The sequence below is a fragment of the Nycticebus coucang genome, chromosome 13, assembly GCF_027406575.1.
Source record: "Nycticebus coucang isolate mNycCou1 chromosome 13, mNycCou1.pri, whole genome shotgun sequence".
NCBI lineage: Eukaryota > Metazoa > Chordata > Mammalia > Primates > Lorisidae > Nycticebus > Nycticebus coucang.
Window position 1 is genome coordinate 54150512 of NC_069792.1, and position 23180 is coordinate 54173691.

General features: G+C 39.1%; 1 protein-coding gene across 1 annotated transcript in view; it reads right to left on the minus strand.

The window, feature by feature from the left end:
• The window catches only part of RUNX1T1 (RUNX1 partner transcriptional co-repressor 1), a 143110-nt gene extending 138747 nt beyond the window's left edge, over nt 1-4363 (minus strand). The window contains exon 1 of the mRNA XM_053558978.1: nt 3771-4363. Coding sequence (XP_053414953.1) covers nt 3771-3798 — 28 coding nt within the window. The 5' untranslated portion in view covers nt 3799-4363. The remainder of the gene's footprint in view (nt 1-3770) is intronic.
• Between the last annotated feature and the right edge of the window lie 18817 nt (nt 4364-23180).

Sequence of the window (23180 nt, forward strand, 5' to 3'; positions counted from 1 at the left end):
TAGATAAAATGTTCCCACTGACGGATAACACCCTGTGGTTCACAAAGGTATTTTATTTGGTTGAATATTTGTTAGTAATTTTGCATAAATACTCACATATGATTTTTAGAGACATTTGAGTGACAATTTAACAAGTAAAGAGGGGGAAAAACGTAACATTATCCTTGAAGTTTAGGAGAATGAAAGGCTTAAGTTTTCTTACAGATTTTAAGTTATGAAAATATAGCACTCTTAAAATCCTAGATTGTTTCATGTATTTGTTTAACTTCTGATAGATTATTCTCATTCTCAAAGCTGAATGGGTTCATTCTTTAAGGCACATCTAAAAATGTAACTGTAAATGTAAGTTCATTCTGCAAGCACATGGTTAAAAACACCATTTCATAATAAATAACTTCCATAAAGATAGAGCTCACTTCTCTCTGCTTCTGCTATCAATAAAGTCTGTGGATCACTATATGATGAATAAGGTGTCCATAAAACAAAGAAGCTTTAAATGCCCAAACAGCAACAAATAAATAGCCTTTCTCACTGAACTTATATAACTTACAGTAATAGACTCCAGCAAAATGCAACTGACTCAGTTTTTTTTCACATGCAAATCCTGCAGGTGCCAATTTTTCAGACTGCTTTGCTATGAAGGGCTATGTTGCCTGCATAAAACCTCAATGAAGAAGGCTTTGCATTCAGTGCCTGTCAGCTGATGTTCATATCAAAGAAGTGAGAAACAGGATTTGACAGTGAAGAATGTTCTAAACTGACAACCACTGACCAGCATTCCTATTGGCAGCATTTCTTTCTTGTGATCCTTCTTCAGTGTTTAAAAAAAAGAGGTATTTTTGGCTAAGCTTCTATTTTACAATAAAATAAATTATAGTGGCACCTTACATTTGTGTAGTTCTTTGCAATTTATGAAATGCTCTTTTAGCTGCAAATATTTAGACTAACACCTCGATGAGAGAGCTCATCATCAAATTCTAACATCAAGAGCAATATTTTACTTCTCTCGGAGAGGGAAAATTGCGAAAATATGTACAAGCTGTTGTCCTATAGCTACAACAATACTCTCCTTCCAGTAACTTGAATTGAATAGTTTGTATTGTATTGTAGGTAAAATGATTTTTATTAGGAAGGACCCTTTAAAGATCATTTTTAAATCAACTTATTAGCAGGTATTAGTGGTTTGCAGAAACTAAATTTTACAAAGGAAAATATCATTTCAGAGATTTCTGGTCTGCTTTGAGTTGTCCAAACATAAAAGAAAAAACAGACCAGTCTCTCCACCGCTTTATTAGACATGACCTGGACAAACTACATACTGAAATTCTCTCATGCAATTATTTAGCTTTTCAAATAAAGTGACTGCTGCTTAAATAATATGCAATATAATTATTAATGCTTAAACAAAGATACTTATTATAAAGTTCTCAGTATAAAGTCAGTTTTTATGCACCCAGAACGAGACCGATCCCTTGGTTATTTTGTTGGAACTTTGTCTTTTAAATGAATAAACCAATGAAATATCAAATGCTAAACAGGGTACCAGAGATGACAGACTTCAACTTGATGTCCATCCTGGCTGCAAAAGGTAAAATAGGAAAACCTGGATCAAACTAAGATACTCTGATTAATACTGGGTACAACTGTCACTTTTCTGAAAAATAATAATCGGTTTAAAAAATGAAAAAAGAAAATGAAATCATATAACCCTATATATTATCTGAAGACCACAATAATATTAAAACCACACTAGTCGTTAAGGATAAGCCAGGGGGAAATCCATAGAATTATGAATTTGCTTCTGTCTATACATATCACAGCTGACATAAACACCTAGGTTAGGGCTACCATGGCTTAAAAAATAATGGTGTTTGTTATCTTTTCTTAAGAACTGTGTGACAGGAGAAACTGGGCACAACAGAATACTCACATGGTCAAGGCAAAAATGCTGCAATAAACTAAAAGGAGGCCCCAACACTAGTAAACCACTTATCACAGAGAAGCTGGTCAATTTGTATTCTAGGGAGTGTAGACTCTCTGGGCACAGACCCAGTTCCACTCCTGTTCTATGCAAAGGAGGGCAATGATAATAAAAGCCACTGAGTGCACTTAAAAATGGTACACATGTTTAAAAGGGGACTAGGAGGAGGGAAACCCTGTAAAACACATTTCAGTTCACACAGAAGGTAGAAAGAATGCTTTGGTCAGCAATCCGACCTTTATCAGGAGATAAATCAATTTGCAGCAGCTGTGGACAGCCATTTATATACAGGCTCTGGGCAGATTAATTAAGGGAAGCGAAGTTAAAAATTCAAGGGGGCTCAGAGTTACATTAGGCACATAAACTTGGTCTGGAGTGGCCTCTCCAGCTCTCCAGGTCCCCTAGCCCTGGCCTCCTCTACTGTTCTGCAGGACCTCCTCCTTGCGAATACTAGCAATTCCTTAAAGCGACCTTCTGCGCAGAATCCTCCGGGAAGCAGCAGCCAGGCTGGGGTACTTTCGGATTTGTGGTGCCCAATTTTAAAGAAAAACAAAGCTCCAAAGGTTTCTCGCCCATACTTTGCAAGGAATAAAGAGACCAAGGGCTGCATGGCTCCCCACCCAAATTCTCCAAACTGAAAGGCCTTTTGGTGGAAGGGGAAGGGAAGGCGGCTATTTTTAGTAACAGTTGTGGTTCCCATCCTACTTCCCGGAATCATAGTACTCAAACTTTTCCAAGGGTTGAACCGCCCTTACAAAAAAAAAAAAAAAAAGTTTCAAAAAATAAATTTAAGAGCCTTTTGCTGACAAACGTATTTGCTTTAGGGTTCGTTGTCACTGCCCCAGGAGAGGGGTCTGGGTGCGCCAACCAACCCGATCCTATCAAGTTTGCAAAGAGGGCGGTGAGCGGCGGGGCACGCAGCGCGTCTCCACCAGTCCCTGGGCTTCGCCAGATGGGTATCTGGAAAACGAAACGAATTCTCCAGACGCGGCACCCGTAGGGCCCCACCGGGCGAGAGGTGCAGGGCACAAGGTTGTCCTTACCACTCCGCAGAAACGAGCACCGAATCGGAGCTACGACGGGAACACCCAGGAGATCCCTGCGGTGGGGCTGGGGGCGCGCAGAGGTCGGGCAGAGTCCATACTGCTCTCCGAACCCCAGCTGCGAAAGCCGGACCTGTCCGGGGTGGAGCGCTGCCCGCTAGCTCATCCAAGGGATTCCAAGACCCCAAATGCCCAGGAGTAAGAGGGAAAGTTCTCAGGCGAGTGCAAAGCGCTTGGGTATCGCAGAGAACCCCCACCCTCGTCTGGGCTGGGTCCCAAAGTTAAGGTTCAGCCTCTCCTAAGACTAAGTTTTCCACCATCAAAACAAGCCTTTCGCCTCCGTTTAAAAACTCACGATGCGTATAGGGCCACCTGCCAAATACGCTGTGGACACCTTGACCAGTTGTTTGTCCGGGGTGGGAGGGTGGGGGAGTATCCTACTTATCATCTCCCGGTTCACATACCGTGATCGTGGACAGGGGGTAAAATTAAAAAGACAGTGCTGGGAATCTAATAGTAAAAATTCATCCTTGGCTGACCCACGAAGTTCAGTGTCATCGGAGACCGGAGTCACTCGCGATGTTCCTCTTGCCCCGGTGCGTAGTCCTACCCTAATTAAGCTACGGAGCCCCTCAGTCGAATAATCCAAACGAAGATGACGGTCATCGGAACAGTAATTAATAGTAACAGCCAGGGGCCCGTCCCCGCCGCCCGCCCGCCGGCCCAACCCTCCCGCGGACACTTACACTGCACAGGACCGGAGAGTCCCACCATCCGCCACGGGCTCCGAGCTGCAAATAAAACTTCCCGTCTTCAGGGCCGGCCTGCGGGGCGACGGGATGAGGGAGCCGCGCGGCTTCGCCCGCGAGGCCAGTGTCCGCGGCCTCTCTCCCGAGCGCGCTCTCCACGAGGCCGCGGAGTCGCGCGGCGGAGCAACTGCGACCGCCTGGCTCTGCGCAGAGCGAGCGGCGGTGCAAAAACTCCGGGCTCGGGGACGCCAGCCAAACGCAGCCTCCACGCAGAGCCCAAGACTTGCGGAGCTCCGCTCCCCTCCTCCCGCCTCCCTCCCTCCCTCCGCTTTTCTGTTGTTGCTGCTGTGGCAGACAAATGTGATGTGGGGCGCAGGGAATTGCCACTGTCACAGGCGGCGTCTGCGTCTGCTTCGCCCAACCTCGCTCACTCTCCAGGAAAGCGACGCATTTATCTGCAGGGCGGCCGGGCGTCCGCCGGGGAGCAGGAGTGCCGCGCGCTGTGCGCCGAGAGCGCCCGCACCAGGCCGGCTCCGGCGCGCGCCCGCGCCCGGGGCGCCGCGGCCGCTCAGGAGGGAGGCGGCTGCGCGGCCGCTACCAGGTGCAGGGGGGAGGGCCCGCGGCGGAGTGGGGAGGCTGTGGAGGTGGGAGACATCTGTGTCGTGCTGGGATCACGGAGGTCAAGTATATGTTAACAATGGGCAGGCCGGCTCGCTGGGGCGCGCAGGCGGGCGGCCTCGCTCCTGGCCTCGCCCTCTCCTGTGCAGACTGGACGTAAGGCTGGCTCCCTAAAGCTGGGGCCCGCGTGCCCTGCAGTAACCCAAGACGACCACTTTCCCCGGCCATCTGGAGCGCTCCTGGCTGCCCTGCCTGTCCTGTCTGTGTCTCGTCACTGGCTGGAGAGACAACCCTGCTAGAAATCAAGCCACTCTCAGATCTCCTCACTAATCCCCTTCTGTTAGCTGATTTCCAGACCGACTATTTGCTTTCGCATTAGATAATAGCCTTAGAGAAAACAATTATCATTTTCTTTTTTTCCCTTTTGTTTTTCTACTTCTCCCGTAGTGTACCGTTAAAAGGGACCGCTTTCTGTCTCACGTTTTTGTTAAATGTGTCTCCCTCCCTCGGACATTAATATCAATACTTGGGGGTGGGAGGGCTGAAGTCCCAGAGGAAAAGATAGGGTGAAAGAATTCCAGATATTTCCAGAGTAAATAATCTCTCAGTGAAGAGGACTGACAATTTGTGTGTACAGAGCAAAAAGCCTTGAATGATAATGAAAATATTAATATGTAGGTCAAATATGATCAGATAATGGCTTGCAATGATAAGTAAAATTAAATCTTTTAAAATTATTATGGAATAGTATACCGACTGCAAATGTTATTGTATTTAGTGGAACATTTTGAAATCCTACTCTGAACCATGTTTTCTCCAACTGGCCTAAATCAATGTAAAATGTCCTTTGTGCATGTTTTAAAATCTTGTCTTTACAAAGGAAAAATGCTTCAGAGAGAGCCTGATGCAGTAAGAACTGATGAGACATTTGTGGGCTTTATTTTTTGAAGTGGTGTTTCAAATATTTAATAGTGAGCAAAATCCCTTCCCCCATCCTTTTAAACCCAGCTGGAGCTTCCAATTCTGAAGTCTTTTCAGACTGTACTAATTTTTAGCAATTCATTTCCAGAAAACACTCATTGCACATTCTGCCCTCTCCTTGGGACATTTGTCTAATGAATTATAGTGGATTAATGAATTGCAATGTTAAGGCTTGGTGTTTGATATTATGATGCTCTTAATTTGAATCTCTAATTTTATCAAAAAGGTGTCCATTCTGTAGTAATTTCTGCATTACAGTCTTTTTCTTGCAATACTTGCAAATCTTAACAGCATTAATAATCTTAAAATGTAAAATTTTATATGACTCCTTTTGTAGGAAATGATGTCAAAACTTGTATGTTTTTTAAAAACATGTTGAAATGTTACCATTCTATTACTGTTATCTCTTCTATTCCCCCAAATTGAAGCTAAATAATTCAGATTCTAAACTCATCTTTATTTAAAATTAATAAAATGATATCTGATTCAGAAATAATTCTTCTGTAATAGTATTACTTCTAAAATCACAATTTAAAATTTATAAAAAGTAAATCAATAATGGCTTTCTGATGTAAAAAAGCAAGGGTAGAAATAAAATATACATATGCCACATTTTTCTTCTTCCCGTAAATTATTTTCAATGTAGGTGTGAAATTATAATAGAAACTTTAAACTTCCAAATCAATGGTAAGGAACTTGCAGGAAATCACATGAGAATTTTACACATTCAGGCTATCTTTGTGACACCAAGGCATATTTTATAAGATCCTACAAATTTACTTCCTCTTTGCCAGTCACACTTCTGGGAAAATAATGATCACTTTTTAGTTATGCTTCTTTAAAAAAACAAACAAACAATTCTTTATTCAATTTGATATTATGTCAGATAGAATATATTACTAAATCCAAAATTTTGAAAAGATTTCTGATAGCAGCTGAAGAATATACATCTTTAACTTGATATAGAAAGAATGACCTAGTATACTCCTTAATCCTACTTGCCACCTTCTTGAAAGGCCTGTGTTCTACAGAATGTAGAACATATTTTCCTGTAGGGTTTATCCTCATATTATCTCCTAACTCCTTTATTTGGAGCAAACAGTAGCTATAGGGGCCAAGTCAAGCATGAGATGATTCTTGAATTGCAAAATCTAGGAAAATAAAATATATTACATGAAAGGGGAGGATGAGTTCATTGAAGCTGTGTGGTAGGAGGGTGTGAATTACCTGAAAACAGTACAGGTCCATAAAATGTATGGTTTCCTTGGCTTTGGAGTGGTGGATACATAGGACATAAAGTTTAAAACACAATAAACTATGAATTGATACTTTTTAAATAACCAATCAAGGAGACCAAAGTGAATGATATCTGTACATTCATGGGAGATGTCAAGTATACCTTCAAGACAAGACTGCTAAGCAAAACAAAACAGAAATAAAACTTAAAAACCGAGATTACTTAGAAATGTAAGCATCTACCCACAAAACAAAACCTTTAAAATAACAAATAAAATAACAATAATCACTTAAACTATGTTTTTAAATAATTCCTACCAGCAATTTTCTTTTTCTTACACTTTAGAAGATATTTTTCTCACATCCTTAAATTTTCATTGTTGTAAAGGTACAAAGTTCTTTCAATTTACAGGTTTATTTTCCATTTACTACCTCAGGATGCTTCTTGTTTTCCTTTATACCAATCCTTTAAAAAAGCGGAGCTTTCAATACAAATTTCAGATGAGTGCTTATTACCTTCTTTAGAGATGTGTGATTCACCTCTCACAAAAAGGAATTCCTATACAAAATGTTAACAAGTACTTAATTAGCACGTTTAAAATTCCTTCATATAGATCTTAAACTTCAAATGACTCCCAAGCTGTGATTTTCTACTCCTTGAAAAAAGTGCTTCTGTTTGCCTAGGTTGAGGAAAATCCTTAATTACCACAGTACTTACTTCTAACAAAATTATTTATTATTGTATTCATAAAAAAGCACTATGATAAACATAATGGCAAGCCATAATTAAATTTTCATAAATTTAGACTTATCACTATTTGCAATTTCTCTACCTTGTGCTGTATACTTTCATAGAATTTACTTTTCCAGCTTCCCATGGACATATTTTAATCAACGTATTTGTAGTTTTGTTATTTAAATTGCTTAATGTTCCATATTAGAATGTACCCCTCCTAAAAAGAATAAATTTCAGAGTTCTGTTAATGTTATTCTGTAGTAACTAAGCCACAAATACCAAGTACACATTCTATACACAGTATACATACTTTTGGCTGTTTGAAGACTTTTAACATAAGACAACAAATTGATTTTGGTTAAATAGAAAATTTATAAATTAAACTAAAAATAGCTCTCATCATCCTTTTCAATAAACTGATAGTTTGTTTCAATTTAGCTGCAAACTGGCAGACAGTGAGTTCGATTTTCCTTTATGATCCCTCCATGCTCAGAAGGTCCTCGGTGTTCTCCTGTACTATTTTAAAACCAGTTTCCAAGCAAAAAACAAAAGATGCAACATTTCCATTACTTATTTAATTCTCAAAAAATATTAAGCCCAGTGGTCTTACAATATAATGTATTAGCATTTCTTTTAAAAATTAATTTTAATCTTTAAACATTTGTATTTGTCAAAATTTGACACATTCAACTCTGTAAGAATTCATTCATTGCATAAAATGAAATATGCATGCATAATTGTCATACATAGATAAGTATTTTTATGTGCAACTATCTGTAATCTAATAATTTATTTCATGTGTGATCTCCTGTAGCTAATTCATAGAAAATAATGATGTCAAATTTTTATTCATGCTTCTCATTTAAATTGAATATTTCTCACCTCTATTTCTGAAGTTGATTTTTAAAATACTATAAACCAGAATAGAATCATATAGTATTTCCACATGAAAACTTGATCTTGCACGTTTTGTATTGAAAGTACCCAGTGAAGACTTTTTTTGCTGCATTTTTATTCGTTTTTATTCTGTTTATTTAATTGTCAACTAGGTACATATTGTTTTGCAGTAACTACATCAAGACAGAGGTTCGCTTTTGTTCACTGAACATGCTTAGCACATATTAGGAGCTCAATAAATATTTGTTGAATAATGAATGAATAAGAGGGTAAAAATTTCCCACCTAAATGCCTTATCTACATGACACCAGCAAATTGACTTATTTTTGTCTGAAGTATTAAGAAACCTAAGACTAACATTGTCAATAGTTTAAATGAAAAGAATACAGAGAAAAGGGTCTTCTGTGGTGTTTTATAGTTGTATTTCAATACTGCCTAAAATAATGAATTTGATGTGAAAAATATATATTCTAATGTGTTTCCATTTTACTATGTATAAAATTATTTGAGATTCTGTAATAAACTATAAGTTTTTTTTGAAAATTCAGTTTGCTTTCTGCAATAAATTTTACTTTCTACTATATATATATCATGCAAAAGAATTTGAAGTCAGTGGGATCTTAGAGGTTAAGTAATTCTTCTAAACTATGGTAGTTAAAATATGTCTTCTTCAGTATACACAAAAATATGCAGTAAAAACTCACAAGCTGTTTAATTTGTCTAGGGCTTGCTCTCATTCTTTAATTATTACACCACTGATAGTTTATATAATCCAAATTATTTACATGGTGATTTCACTTAGCAAAGAATCATTTTTATTTGGAAATGTATGCTTAGTTATCCAGGATCAGTGTATCTATGTTCACATTAACTCTACTCTTTAAAAGATGCACATGTTACCATACTTAACTCATCTCATTTTTTCCTAAACCTTAAAAAAAAATAAATAAATTTAATCCATAGAGCACTGCAGTCTGATGAATCCTATATCACCTCACAACAGTATATTTTCATGCGGGAATTACCACATCACTATAGAGCATCCACCTCTGGAGAGAAAACAGCAGCCAACTGGCTCACAGCACAGCAGTAGGAAGAGAAGAAATTTTTGGCCAACAAATGTGTAGCAAATATAGTCTGCTGTTAATCATGTTCAGCATGAAGTTGTTTTGCACAGTTCTTACTTTTTTCTTGCTTATCGTTTCTCAGTAGGGCTAGCCACCAACTGAGCAATCATTTGTCCCACTGGAAAGCAACTTAGTCAGAAAGGGTGTATCCATCACCTGGGTCCACCTGGGTTCCCATCCGTCACCTGGGAATCTAAATGCCCTTTCCTACATTTCTCCCCAGACTTCCTCTGTGCCTTTGAGAAAGCCGTTTAAATCATCAGTGTACCCTTTAGGTTAGCCAAAGCCACAGGATTGGTGATGTCAATTATCCAGTTTACCCTACATATCTTGCAATTTGTTTCAACTCATTTGAGGGGAAAATAATTCTACAAGATAGGAAATTTTGATTTGCCATGTTCTCTGGGGGTGGGGGAAATTGCTTCTAGACTGACATTTGCCTCAAATCTCCAAATTTTTAATTTTGAATAAACTTCTCTTATTATACTTACAACAAATATATGTATCTATGTATGCATATATGTGCATATGATTGTTTATAGTCTTACTATATCTCAAGGAAACTAGATATTCTTCCTAGTAGGGAAGAACAGTTGTATTACTTAAGAGCTGCACATCTCAAAATGTAAGGTACATAGTAAGCACCTGGGGACTGTGTTAAAATGAAAAATCTGGGTCAGTGGGTCTAGGCAGGGGCCTGAGATTCTACATTTCTAACAAGTGTCTAGATCAGTGTTTTTCAACCTTTTTTTTTTAATCTCAGGGCACACTTGAACTTATAGTTAAACTTCCACAGCATACTTAAATTATGTACCTCATGTTGCTCAAAAAAAAAAAGAGTAAAAAAATATATACTTACTGTGCTTTGAACTTATTTTGAAAACAATTTAATGATCTTCAAAATTTTTCATGGCACACTTAAGATCCTCTCACAGCACACTTGTTGAAAAATCACTGGTCTGGTTGATACCAGTGATGCTGGTGCACACTATCAGGAGCAAGGGTTTAGAGAGATTGCTGGAAGTATTGAGAACATGTGAGTTACCATCCTTCTTACATAAACAGCTCCACTTTCAATTTTGCGCAGGCCCGTAGCTAGCATTCATGTAGTCACAAAACATACAGTACACCAGGCAGGACACTGCATTCGTGACAGGAGAAAAGCACACTCACACATGAATAAGGTTTCTAATGTCCCCACCTGCTGTTCAGACACCTGCAATCAACAATGGAGGCCCATTATCAGACACTAATAAAATAAGCAGTCACAAAGCTGTTTATCTACACAAGACTGGAAGCTCTTCAAAAGTTGAGCCCTAAATGGGTGATTACTGCAGAAGGCTTAGGTCACTTATGTCTCTCTCATAAGAGGTCAATTACAGCTGTCCCTTGCCTGCAATTCTATTTGCCTAGTATTTTACTAGGTTCATCTGCCATCCGCAATGTGTAATGAAGAAAAGGTACTACACACTAATGGATGCAAAGTGTGTGATTTATTACAATTTCTTTGTGCATAGGCACAGGCCACTCCAACACCCCACTCCTTTGTAGTGGTTTTAAGTCGGAGATTATGTAACATCTACTGTGCAAGGCAGGGCTGAGCCCATGGTTGCCTCAGCTCACCTACTTTATGACATGAGTTTACTTCATCCTATGGATGTGACAATAATGCATAGTGCACTGGTGTAACTAAAATGTGCTTTTAAAGTTTGATGACAATGGAAGACTAAGAAGTAAAATTTATATATTTTTCATAAATGCCATCATGTATATATTTTTATTTTTAAGCGTTATGTTTGGGTCTTATAGAGGGGAATTGAACAGTGAGAGGAAGGAGAGACTAGGTTTCTTTCTTGTAATTGACTTTTGAATCTAAAGCTCTTGTAATTGGGAAAAAAATAAAATTTATGCAATTTGAAAGTGTTTCTAGCATGCTCTCTCTCCCTATTGATAATTGGATATATTTTTATGCTACAAGTCTCCATTGTTTTCGCCTCATTGGGTACCATAATGACAAACAATTTATGTTCAACCTACCAAAATGCTTTCTTTAGCTTTAAAAAAAGCATTGTAACCAGGAACGCTTAATAACAATTCTTTGCTTCAATCTGATTGAATCCATACTTCTCCCACCTCCTGCTACTGTTTCTAATATTAAAGGAGGGTTTATATTTTTTCTGAACAATAGATTTTAATTAAAAAAGATTTATTAAAGACAGTTTTCATTCCTATGATTACATTTCCAGTTTCAGAGACATCTGCATTTCAAAGTGCACCACATATTTTCATAAATATTCTACAATTCCCTTAGAGCTTTTTGGTATTTCAATTTCCTCAAACCTCTTCTTAACATCTTCACATTCACTTGTGTGTTCCATTTATTTGTACACAGTCAGAATTAGACATTTCTTCATACAGGTATAAAACAGAATTGTGCTAGAAAGTGGATTCAAAGTATTTCTGTTCTTTGTGAATCAAGACTTTTAAAAGGAACAAAGACAAATTAAGCCCAGTAACAAATGTCTAACAAAAGATCTAGATATCTTACAGAAGTATTTAGAGTGGCAGGGTAAACAACTAGGCAAGTTTGCTTTGAAGTTTAAATCATTGTTATTTTAATAGAGTGGAAAATTCATTTAGATAGTAGAATTTGATAGTTACCCAATTAAAGCCTTTTTTGTCTGTGTTAATGCAGTTTTAAATTTTTCAGTTTTGAAACCCACTTTTGCCAGAGAATTATCTAAAGATAGAAATAGCCTGAACAGTTGTCTTTAGATGTACCTCATGAGTGACAGTAAATTGTCAATTAGACCTTTATAGCCTTTTATATAAAATTATAAGCCAATGTATTAAGCTTGATCAGGGTGCAAAGAACAGAAATAACCCAGGTTATTTCACTTTGTTCATGGAGTTGGATGCAAGGCCACAGGGGCACGTGCACAGGCAGAAAATACTACCAGTGTATACACAGACACACAGGAGAGAATGCCATCCTAGAATTGTAGGAGGTAGTGACCCAGCTAGTCCTGTCTTTCCTGGACAGCCTTCTTTAGTGCCCATGGCTTTGGGCCTGAATGATCCAGATTTAACATCATGCTCATTCTTCATCCCCAGGCAAATACTCCTTCCTCCTTCCGCTGGCTTTTTGGTCCTCTCTATTTCATGGACTCTACTCACTCATTGCTTTGACCATTCTGTGATTTCTAATAATCATAGCTTTTGCTTATTGTCATGTCTGTGTCTTTCAACTTCTGTTTTCTTATTAACTGACACACACCATTCCGAAATGCAAACAGAGAGGAGGATAGAGAAGCTGATTGGATCAATCATCTGCTATCTATAATTTGGAACCAGACCATATTATTGGCTAAAGACTTGGGGCAGAGCCCATCCCGGTCCAATCAGCAGTGGTCAGGGTAGCTGGGTCCTACAGACAACTTTCCTTGAAAGAAAGCCCCTCATGAGTATAATGGTCTCCTCTCCAATATAAAATGGCATTAAAGGGCTTTTTTAAAAAATAGGATCATTTTGGCTCAGCACCTGTGGCTCAAGCAGCTAAGGCGCCAGCCACATACACCTGAGCTGGTGGGTTCGAATCCAGCCCCGGCCCACCAACCAACAATGACAACTATAACCTAAAAATAGCCGGAGCATTGTGGTGGGCACCTGTAGTCCCAGCTACTTGGGAGGCGGAGGCAGGAGACTCACTTGAGCCCAGGAGTTGGAGGTTGCTGTGAGCTGTGATGCCACAACACTCTACGCAGGGCGACAGCTTGAGGCTCTCTCTCAAAAAAAAAAAAAAAAAAAAAAAGGATCATTTTAAACTGTAGTTATTTGCTTGATGTGAACAAGGAGGAAAATATAAATTAATAATTGACATTTAATGATGAAATGAGTACTCACGAAATTTTGCTCATTCCTAGAATGTTCCTTAGCTTTTATAGTGGCATTCAATACAGACAGAGTAGTTAGTATAAAGAAAGATCTTAGGGGCAGCGCCTGTGGCTCAGTGGGTAGGGCGTCGGCCCCATATACCAAGGGTGGAGGGTTTGAACCCAGCCCCGGCCAAACTGCAACAAAAAAATAGCCGGGCATTGTGGTGGGCGCCTATACTGTACTCCCAGTTACTCGGGAGGCTGAGGCAAGAGACTCGCCTAACCCCAGCAGTTGGAGGTTGCTGTGAGGTGTGACCCCACAGCACTCTACCGAGGGCGATAAAGTGAGACTCTGTCTCAAAAAAAAAAAAAAAAAGATCTTAGTCTTTGAAACCTGTAAATTGAATTCCTTTTTTGCCACTTGTCAGCTGGGTAAGTTGAGCCACTTAACTTGCCTTCAAGTATCCATTTTCTTACCTGGAAGTGCTTACTTCACAGGATGTCTAGTACCGGGGTCCTGCCGAATAGTATTTTCTTTCTTTCTTTTTTTTTTTTTTTGTAGAGACAAAGTCTCACTTTATGGCCCTCGGTAGAGTGCCGTGGCGTCACACAGCTCACAGCAACCTCCAACTCCTGGGCTTACGCGATTCTCCTGCCTCAGCCTCCCGAGTAGCTGGGACTACAGGCGCCCGCCACAACGCCCGGCTATTTTTTTGTTGCAGTTTGGCCGGGGCTGGGTTTGAACCTGCCACCCTCGGCATATGGGGCCGGCGCCCTGCTCACTGAGCCACAGGAGCCACCCCAGAATAGTATTTTCAAAGATGGGACACAGTCCTACCACTCACTAGGTTGTGGGACTTCAGAAAATGGCCTTAGTGTTTGTTCCACCCAGCTTTTATTTAAGGCTGTTTTCTCATATAGCTGAGATGGTAAGCTGAGGAAGAAGTGAAAACATCAGCAGTTTCTCTGAGTAAGCATTAACTTTAAGGGTCTGGGCAGCCTTGAGAAATCTGGAACCTGAGCCTTGTGTTGGGCAGCATGCAGATTCCTTGGGAGAGGTTAGACAGCTCTAGTTTCTCTGTGGAGCAGACAGCAGTGGTGTCGGTTCTCCTCTGAAGAATTGGTGGAAAAGAGAAATTTTCACCTTATTTCTACCCTCTGTGGTTAGGGTACAAGCCCTCTGCCCATATCTCAGGGCTGGAGCGGCTCCTTTGATCTCTGCCCTGGCCATTACACAAATCCTCACAATGGATATTTGCTTTGACTATTGACTGGGCAGGGGTCAGCCTGGTTAACCTTCCTTCCCAGGCCTTCCGCTACAGCCATTGTTCTTCAAAGTGCTTACAGACCAGTAGGGGTGTTTATAAACTGTATCCCTTACAAGCCAGGCTTCCAGTAAAAGCAGAAACTGCTCAGACAAGTAATTTAACTGCTAGTTTAAAAGTAAGCTAGCTAAACTGTTTTTATTCTGCCTTGCTCAGCTTATTATTCTGTTTTCCCCCTTTTTGGGGTTGTTTTCCTTGCCAAGAATGGGGTCTTCTGTCCGCATTGTCCCTGCAGTCTAGCATTCATTTTATATCTCTTCAAAGGAGATGTGAGCTGATATTCTTTAAGTGAAATTATATCTGACCCCTAGTCCTTATCCCACCAGGGAAATCCATTTGGGAGGGGGGTGCTGCTCCTTACTCCTTGGGTTCTGCAGGAATCCCTAAGTCTTACTGAGAAAATGTTTGAAGAAGCAAGTTTATTCTTTCATTCATACTTGTTACCACTGAAGTTTCTCTTGCTTAAGCCAAATTGATCTCTTGAAATCACAACCTGACTCTAATATTTGCTTACAAAAGGGACAAGAATGTTTGCCAAGAAATTGAATGGCCTCCTTTCACCATAGTTCATTTGATGAGGCTCTATCATCTAAGTATCACTTTCCAAGTATCACTTCATTCATTCCTGAAACAACCAGGGAGAGAGGTACTTTTATGTGCCTAATGAATTGAGCCTGGGGATGGGAGTAGCTTGCCCAAGTAAAGCCTCACAACTCATAAATAGCAGAAGCAAGATTTGAACCATTGTGGTCTAGATTAACATAAATCTAGTCTAGTATCAAAGGTCTTGGTAGGGCTTCTCCTACCATTTTAGATGTCACAGCTCAAGTCTCTGGGTCAAGGACTGTAAACATCAAGGAAAATCTTGGTTCTCTTTTCCTAAACTTCTCAGGGCAAGTCCAAGGGTAGAAAAAGATTAACAAGTGTCTCCAAGCTTAGTTCCACAGAGACACAATTCTAATAGACATGCCCTTGTGGAATCAAATGATAAAGAACCCTTGCAGTCCACTGAAATCTGTCTTCCCTGTGGGGTCACAAATCTCCACACCTGGAACCTTGGTAACATTCTTCCTTTTTTTTTTTTTTTTTTTTTGTAGACAGTCTCACTTTGTCACCCTTGGTAGAGTGCTATGGCACTGTAGCTCACAACAACCTCAAACTCTTGGGTTCAAGCAATCTTCTTGTCTCAGCTTCCCAAGTAGCTGGGACTAGAGGCTCCTGCCACAATACCTGGCTATTTTTAGAGACAGATGCTCACTCTTGCTCAAGCTGGTCTTAAACTCACGAGCTCAAGTGATCCACCCATCTCAGCCTCTGAGAGTGCTAGGATTACAGGTGTGAGCCACTAGACTCAGCCCATTTTTCACCTCTTAAAAGGAAGTTGGCGTAATGCTGGTAAAACAACTGTTAACTGGTGGCTGTTAACCCTGGGCAGAGAAAAATCTCAAGGTTGCTACAATAAGGGAAAGTACAATAGAAACTATGTAAGTTGACCACCCAAGGGACTGTAACAAACTGGGTGACATATGGAAGTGATTAACATAAGGAACTGATATGTCATGCACTGCACATTCTTGTACAGCTTTTATTAGAGAATATCATCAGCTGGACACGGTGGCTCACTCCTGTATCCTAGCACTCTGGGAGGCCAAGGTGGGTGGATTGCCTGAGTTCATAGGTTCAAGATCAGCCTGAGCCATAGTGAGACCCCATATCTAAAAATAGGCAGGTGTTGTGGCGGGTGGCTGTAGTCCCAGGAGGCTGAGGCAAGAGCCCAAGAGTTTGAGGTTGCTGTGAGCTGTGACACCATGGCACTTTACCAAGGGTGACAAAGTAAGACTATGTCTCCAAAAAAGAAAAGAAAGAAAAGAAAAAGAAATCATACATACAGTATCATGCAAAATCAATGCATTTACTGTTTTCTAATGGTTTAATCATTATTTCTGAAAACAAGAATCAATCTTGATTGGTTTCATATTCTTATAACAAACATAAGTGAAGAAAGCAGTCTCAACACTGGTTATAACTGCAGGCCATACCTGGGCACTTTTCCACAGCAAATGACTTCAAGTGTATAATCTGGTGTCTGACATCCTCTTCTTTTGGAGTCTCTCCAATTTTTTTGTCATCCTTACTTGCTTCTTCCACTTAATGCATTTTTACACTGACCTGTACTTCAGTCAATATTGCTTGGAAAATTGATGCTGAGTCAGGTTCATGACAAGTTGCCACCTCATTATCCATTGCAACAAAACCTTCAACATCTACTCCTTAGAATTCTACCATGGGAGATGGATTGTATAGTGGGGCCAAAACATCACACTCTTGGGTTGTGACAAATCCAACTTTCTTGAAACACTTCTCTATCATTTCTGGCAGAACCTTATTCCAAGCAGAACTGATCCAGGGGACAGCATCCAGAGCAACTGATACAGAGGATGAAGTTGCTCCCACAGGCGGACCATAGGCTTGTGTTTTAGTAGTGACTAAACACAAACCTGTGATCAGCTGGGCATGGTAATGCATTTTAAATGTTTTGATGATGGCTTGGTCAAGAGATTGAATTACTGAAGTTGTGTTTGGAGATAAATTTCAATGCCATGTTTGTGAGATGATTCCCTGTGGGTGGCTGGGACACTGCCTACTGTCAGTAGACTAGACCATTTCCTCTTCTTCATTTCTCCATTGATACCCCTTATCCAACCTCAAATAGTGCCCAGTCATCCACACCCATTTGGGTGACATGGGGGTCTTTGAACCTCCAGGTCCTTGAATGCACATGGCTTTGCCGATTTACCAATCACCAAGGATTTTAGTTTCTTTATTATTGAGCTGGTGGAAAGCACAACTGTGAAAAGCTCTTACATTTGTCACCCTTCATACAAGGCTTCTGTAGCCATCACATTGCAAAAGAATGCACATGTGTCAGCATTAAAGATGTCATTTGTTTTATTTTATTTTATTTATTATTTGAGACAAAGTTGTAGTTTGTCACCCTCGGTAGAGTGCTGTGGCGTCACAGCTCACAGCAACCTCCAACACTTGGGCTTAAGCGATTCTCTTGCCTCAGCCTCCCAAGTAGCTAGAAGTACATTGTGCCCACCACAATGCATGGCTATTTTATTTTATTTATTTATTTTTTTTGGTTGTAGTTGTCATTTTTGTTTGGCAGGCCCAGGCTGGATTCAAACCCGCCAGCTCTGATGCATGTGGCTGACATGTTAGCTTCTGAGCTACAGGCACCGAGCCCCAAAGGTATCATTTTTGAAGCCTCTGGTGAAGTCCAGGAACTTTTTGATGACCTCTTCTACAACTTTTACTGGAACGATAAGACTTTCTGGGAGATCTTGTATCAAATTTTAAATTTCTTGTGCTACTTGATGCTTGGAAATCTGCTACCATGAATTCCTGTATGATTTTCTTTAGCAACTTCTTACATCATTAGCTCAGAGATGTGGGCATTAACTGCCCTCATTTGCTTGGACCAGCTTTATGTCTTTGTTGATTTCATCAAGGGACAATTTTTTCCTTTTCCATTGTAGGCTCTGCTTTTGTTACCATATCTCTCTAATTGCTCATGTTTATATTGTTGGATGTTGCTAAGTGTGTTCTTGATAACGCCAAAATGTTCTGCCATCTTTCTTTGGCCACTGCTTTCCAGAATACATAGAACATCAACCTTTTCCTCCAATGTCAGTTCTTTGAGTTCTTTCCTTTGATCCATAATGTTTCAATTAACTATCAAATTTTTCAGTAATTGTAGGATGTACCTAAAGTTCAGACCTGTCCTTCACATTCATAAAAGCTTTCACAACATGTGATAAACAATAAACAACAGGACATTAGGCCTAATGCGACATGTGATAATAATAACACATGAAAAAAGAGTTTATACTAAAGAAAAAATAATGCAACTAAAGGACAAAGCCTGTACCTTCTACCCCTTGGTGTAGAGTGGACTCAACTTGTCCAGTTATAGAGGGTAAATTAATACTGTTTCATAATACAAGTGAACAAGATACAGCTTACAGAAGTGGCCAATATATAGAGGTCAGCCTTCCATTGAGTCCATGTGGTGTGTGTGTCTGTGAAAATTAAGTCAGCTTAAGGAGGTGGTCAATGTAGGGAGGTTCTACTGTATAACAGTGTCTCCTCTTTCCCAGGGCCTTCTTAAGGGAGAGGGTGAGAAACCTAGAGGTTATATATCCTACATATGTGTCTATTTTAGATATAATTGGGTTTTTTAATTTTTATCCTTCTCAACCACTATAATGTCATTTATTTATCCTAAGTAACAAATATTTACTTTTTTTCCTATTACTATCCTAACCAAAGTGCCCTTCTAGGAGAAAAAAAAAAATAGATAAGTATCAAATATATTCGGAGAGAGACATTACCTAGCATTTACCTCTTGAAAATATAGAGATTAGTACATAGAAGTAAAACATTAAAAAAAAACGTTAGCTGCCTAATTACTAATTTCACACATACTCAGTCAATTGGCTAAATATATGCTGACTTTCACTAAGCTGTTCAGTGAAAGTTTGGTAGGGGACTGGTGGTCTGCTCCTCTCATAAGTACAAGGATTTGTCTTTTAAAGAAAAAAATAATTAAAAGTATTATCCTGATTCTCACTTTTCAGAGCAGCTAAAATAACATACAATTCAACTTCCTTTTGAGACACTAACTTATAATGGCAATACATTTACTTTAAAAATACAGATTTACTGGCCTTCTTTCAGATTTTTTGAATAAAAATCTACAAGAATTTAATCTTGGAACCTTGTATTTTGAATGCCTTTCCCAGTGGGTCTTGTGCCACTAGCGTAGCACTTCTCCATTTGGAAACACAGAAACATTATCAATCATCTTCAAGATTTGGCTGTCATTGTGTGACCTCAGTCAAGTTACTTCACCTCTCTAGGTCTTAATTTTTGTATGTGTGAAGTTTCTTCTAAATTATTTCTACAATGTTTTCCAAATCTATGTCCTATAATGAATCTGTATTCAGGAGCACATGGCTGTGGGTGAAATTGAGAATGTGATAAAAATAACTTACATTTGAGTAGCACTTCAGAATTGTAAGATGAGTCCACTTTATGTATCTCATCTGGGCCTAATAGGGTTGAAAGCAGAAAAGACCAGCATTACTTTGCTCTTTTTACTGATTTGGGGAAAAAAAATCCTTAGGTTTGGCAAATATATACATATTTATATATATATATTTTTATATATACAACTTACACATACACACACACAAACACACACATACTTACAAGGGATTTCATCAAGTTTAAATAGTGAAGTGCTGCACCAGAATCTTGGTCCCAGATAACTACACTTTTCTATATTCCCATGCATTTTTATCTGCCTATAAGCAAAGTAATAGTATAAAACCAGTATGACCAATATCTCATTTTGTCATGTATTTTTCCAGGAAGAATTATATAAACAGAATTCAACAAAGTGATAACTACATTTTCAACATTATTTGAAAGTACTTAAATTCAAATTATGTCTTTTTTTTTTTAAACTATTATCCTCCAATTACTTGTTTCCTTGTAGCAAAAACAATAATAGGCACTACAAAATAGTTTCACATTCTTTCTGGGCACTCAAATAAATTATTTTTCCTCCTTATAAATAGATGGACTAAATTCTGGGACTGGGTTCTGGGTAATGAAATTTGAATGTGAGTGACATATAGAGCTCCAGAGATAATCTGTAAAAGTTTTCCATGCTCTGTCATCTATTCTTTTTTCTGCTTCTGTAGTGACCTTAGAGGTCATAAGTTGAAAAGAAACAGCTATTATAAGGAAGTAATCTCTCCCTTTTAATGAATATAAGGAGCAGCAAGCAACATCTCCACTCCCAGTTCTGTCAACTCCACTGGACTGCATCATCAATGGGCAATGAACTTCCATACTGTTAAACTACTAAATTTTTCAGTGATTTGTTACAGCAGTTAAACTGTCCTGATTAAGAACACCTTAAATTACGTTCATTGTTTTTCCAATTTTTCCCTCTATTAGTTAGTAATTTATATACTCAATTTATGGTCATATAATAAATAATTTCTTTGAAAATGACATATCCATCCTTGACTAACTCATATTTTTATCTTCTCCTCAAAGAAAAGAAGTACTTTAGAAAACTTATAAAATTCTGAATATTTTAAAATTCTTTTCTCTCTCTCCCTCCAGGTGGTCTCTGGCTTATTGTGCTTGGCTTTACAGGGGGTTTATCAAGGTAATAAATGGATTTTCAATTTATGATGTTTTCTACTCATGATGGGTTTATCAGGATGTAACTCCATTGTAAACTGAGGAGTGTATATGTGTATGTGCACACACACAAACATGTCTAATACGTACGCTCACATATGTGTATATAGACATGCATCATTTAATAATAGGGATATATTCTGAGAGCTGCATCATCAGGTGATATTGTCATTGTGGTAACATTATAGAGTACACTTGCACAAACCTAGCTGGTGCCCCCTATGACATACCTAAGCCATGTGTTATACCCTGTTGCTCCTAGGGTATAAACCTGTGTACCATATTACTATCCTGAATACTGGAGGCAACTGTAGCACAATAGTAAATATTTGTGTATCTAAACATATCCGAACATAGAAAAGTATAGTAAAAATATGATATTGTAAGAGACCACTGTGGTGTATGTAGTTTGTCATTGACAGAAACTTTGTTATGTGATGTATGATTGCATTTATAAACTGATAACGTGTCATCAGTGTTTTATTTTTTGTCATTGTTTTATATAGTTGATATTTACTTAGATGTATCCACATTATTTTTACTGATTTTTTTCCTCATTCTGCAACTGCCACCTTTTCACTAAGATAATCTTTCCTTTTGCCCAAAGAACACTCTTTAGTATTTCTTTTGATATAGGTGTGCTGGTTTCTGTTTTGTTTCAGATAAAAAGAATTATTTGACTTCTGTTTTTGAAAGATACAGAATTTCAGATGGGCACTTGATTTCTTTCAACCCTTTGAATATATCTGTCATCTTTCTGTTGTTGAGAAATTATCTCTCAATCTACTGTTCTCTTTTGATTATAATCTGTTATTTCTCTCTGCTGCTTTTAAAATTGTTCTTTAATTTCTTCCTTCCTTTAGTTTTTATTGTTTCTTTTGTTCATTTTTCATTTCTTTTTATTAAAAATATTGTTTAATTGTAGATTTTTTCTTGTTTATCCTACTTGGAATTTGTTGCACTTTTTTTTTTTTTTTTTTTTTAGGCAGAGTCTCAAGCTGTTGCCCTGGCTAGAGTTCCGTGCATCATCGTAGCATCATCATTGCAGAAACCTCAAACTCTTGGGTTAAAGCGATCCTCTTGCTTCAGTTTTTCTATTTTTAGTAGAGACAAGGTCTCGCTCTTGCTCAGGCTTGTCTCAAACTCATGAGCTCAAGTAATCTACTCACCTTGGCCTCCCAGAGTGCTAGGATTACAGGCGTGAGCCACTGTACCCTGCCCGCACTTTTTGAATTTGGGGTTTAAGTTTTTTCATCGGGCTTGGAAAATTCTCAGTCATTACTATACATTTTTTCCCTCATGTTCTCTCTTTTCATTTTTGGGATTCTCTGATTAATATGTGTTAAACTGTTTACTATATTTTGCCATGGAAAATGCATACTTTTTGCCCAAATTTTTGAAGAAAAAATAAGGATGTACATTATACATGGGTAGCATGGCTGGAAGAGTGGGTGAGCCCAGCAGGCCTACCAGGGGCACTGCACACACACCCCAGGCCCACGATGTGGAGGAAGTTCTAGTACAGGCATCTAGTGGGAGCAGCATTGGTGGGGCTGACAGGGCGGCTGCAACGTGAGAGCTGATGCCCAAGGCTTGGCTGCCAGAGGAGACTGGGAGCCCCGCACAGGCCCCGGGGACCCACTTGGCTGCCCACAGGCCAAGCAGCCTCAGAAGCTCCCTCCAGACATCCACCTCCATGATCATCTTAGCCATGGCCCACAAAAATGGCAGGAAGGAAAGATTCTCAGGAGAACAGAGAAGGTGCCTGCAGGAAGATGGTGCATCCTGCACGTTCACTAGGGGAGCATTTTGTGTATTCCTATCAGGCAACTAGAGGCAGTATCAGTTTGGAATCACAACAACCCAGTTTTATAATTTTCTCATTTTTTAGAACTCAGTTTTCAGTTTTTGAGGGATAGATTATTTCTGATTCATTGTTATGCTGAAGATGTACCCTTTTAGCACTCATTGCAAAGAGAGTAGTGGCTTGTTGGACTTCCCAACGTGGCTAGGCCTAGATTTCAGTCAGTTCCATGAGATCATCAAAACCTCAGCTTGGACTTTTAGGTGACTTTCCTTTCCTTTTTTAAAATGAAATCTTATTTTAATAAAATTCTTATTTAAATAAAATCTTATTTTAAAAAAGGAAAGTCTAAAAAGTTCACAGACTCGTCCTAGAATAAGTGCTATATACTTCATTGCTGCATATCACTACAGTCACCTTCAAAGTGCTCTCCTTGGGGAGCTATGCATCAAGGCGAGCACGTAGTCCACCCTGCAAAGCAATTTTGGAACTCTTTTTCTGAAACAGCCATCAGAGCTGTTGT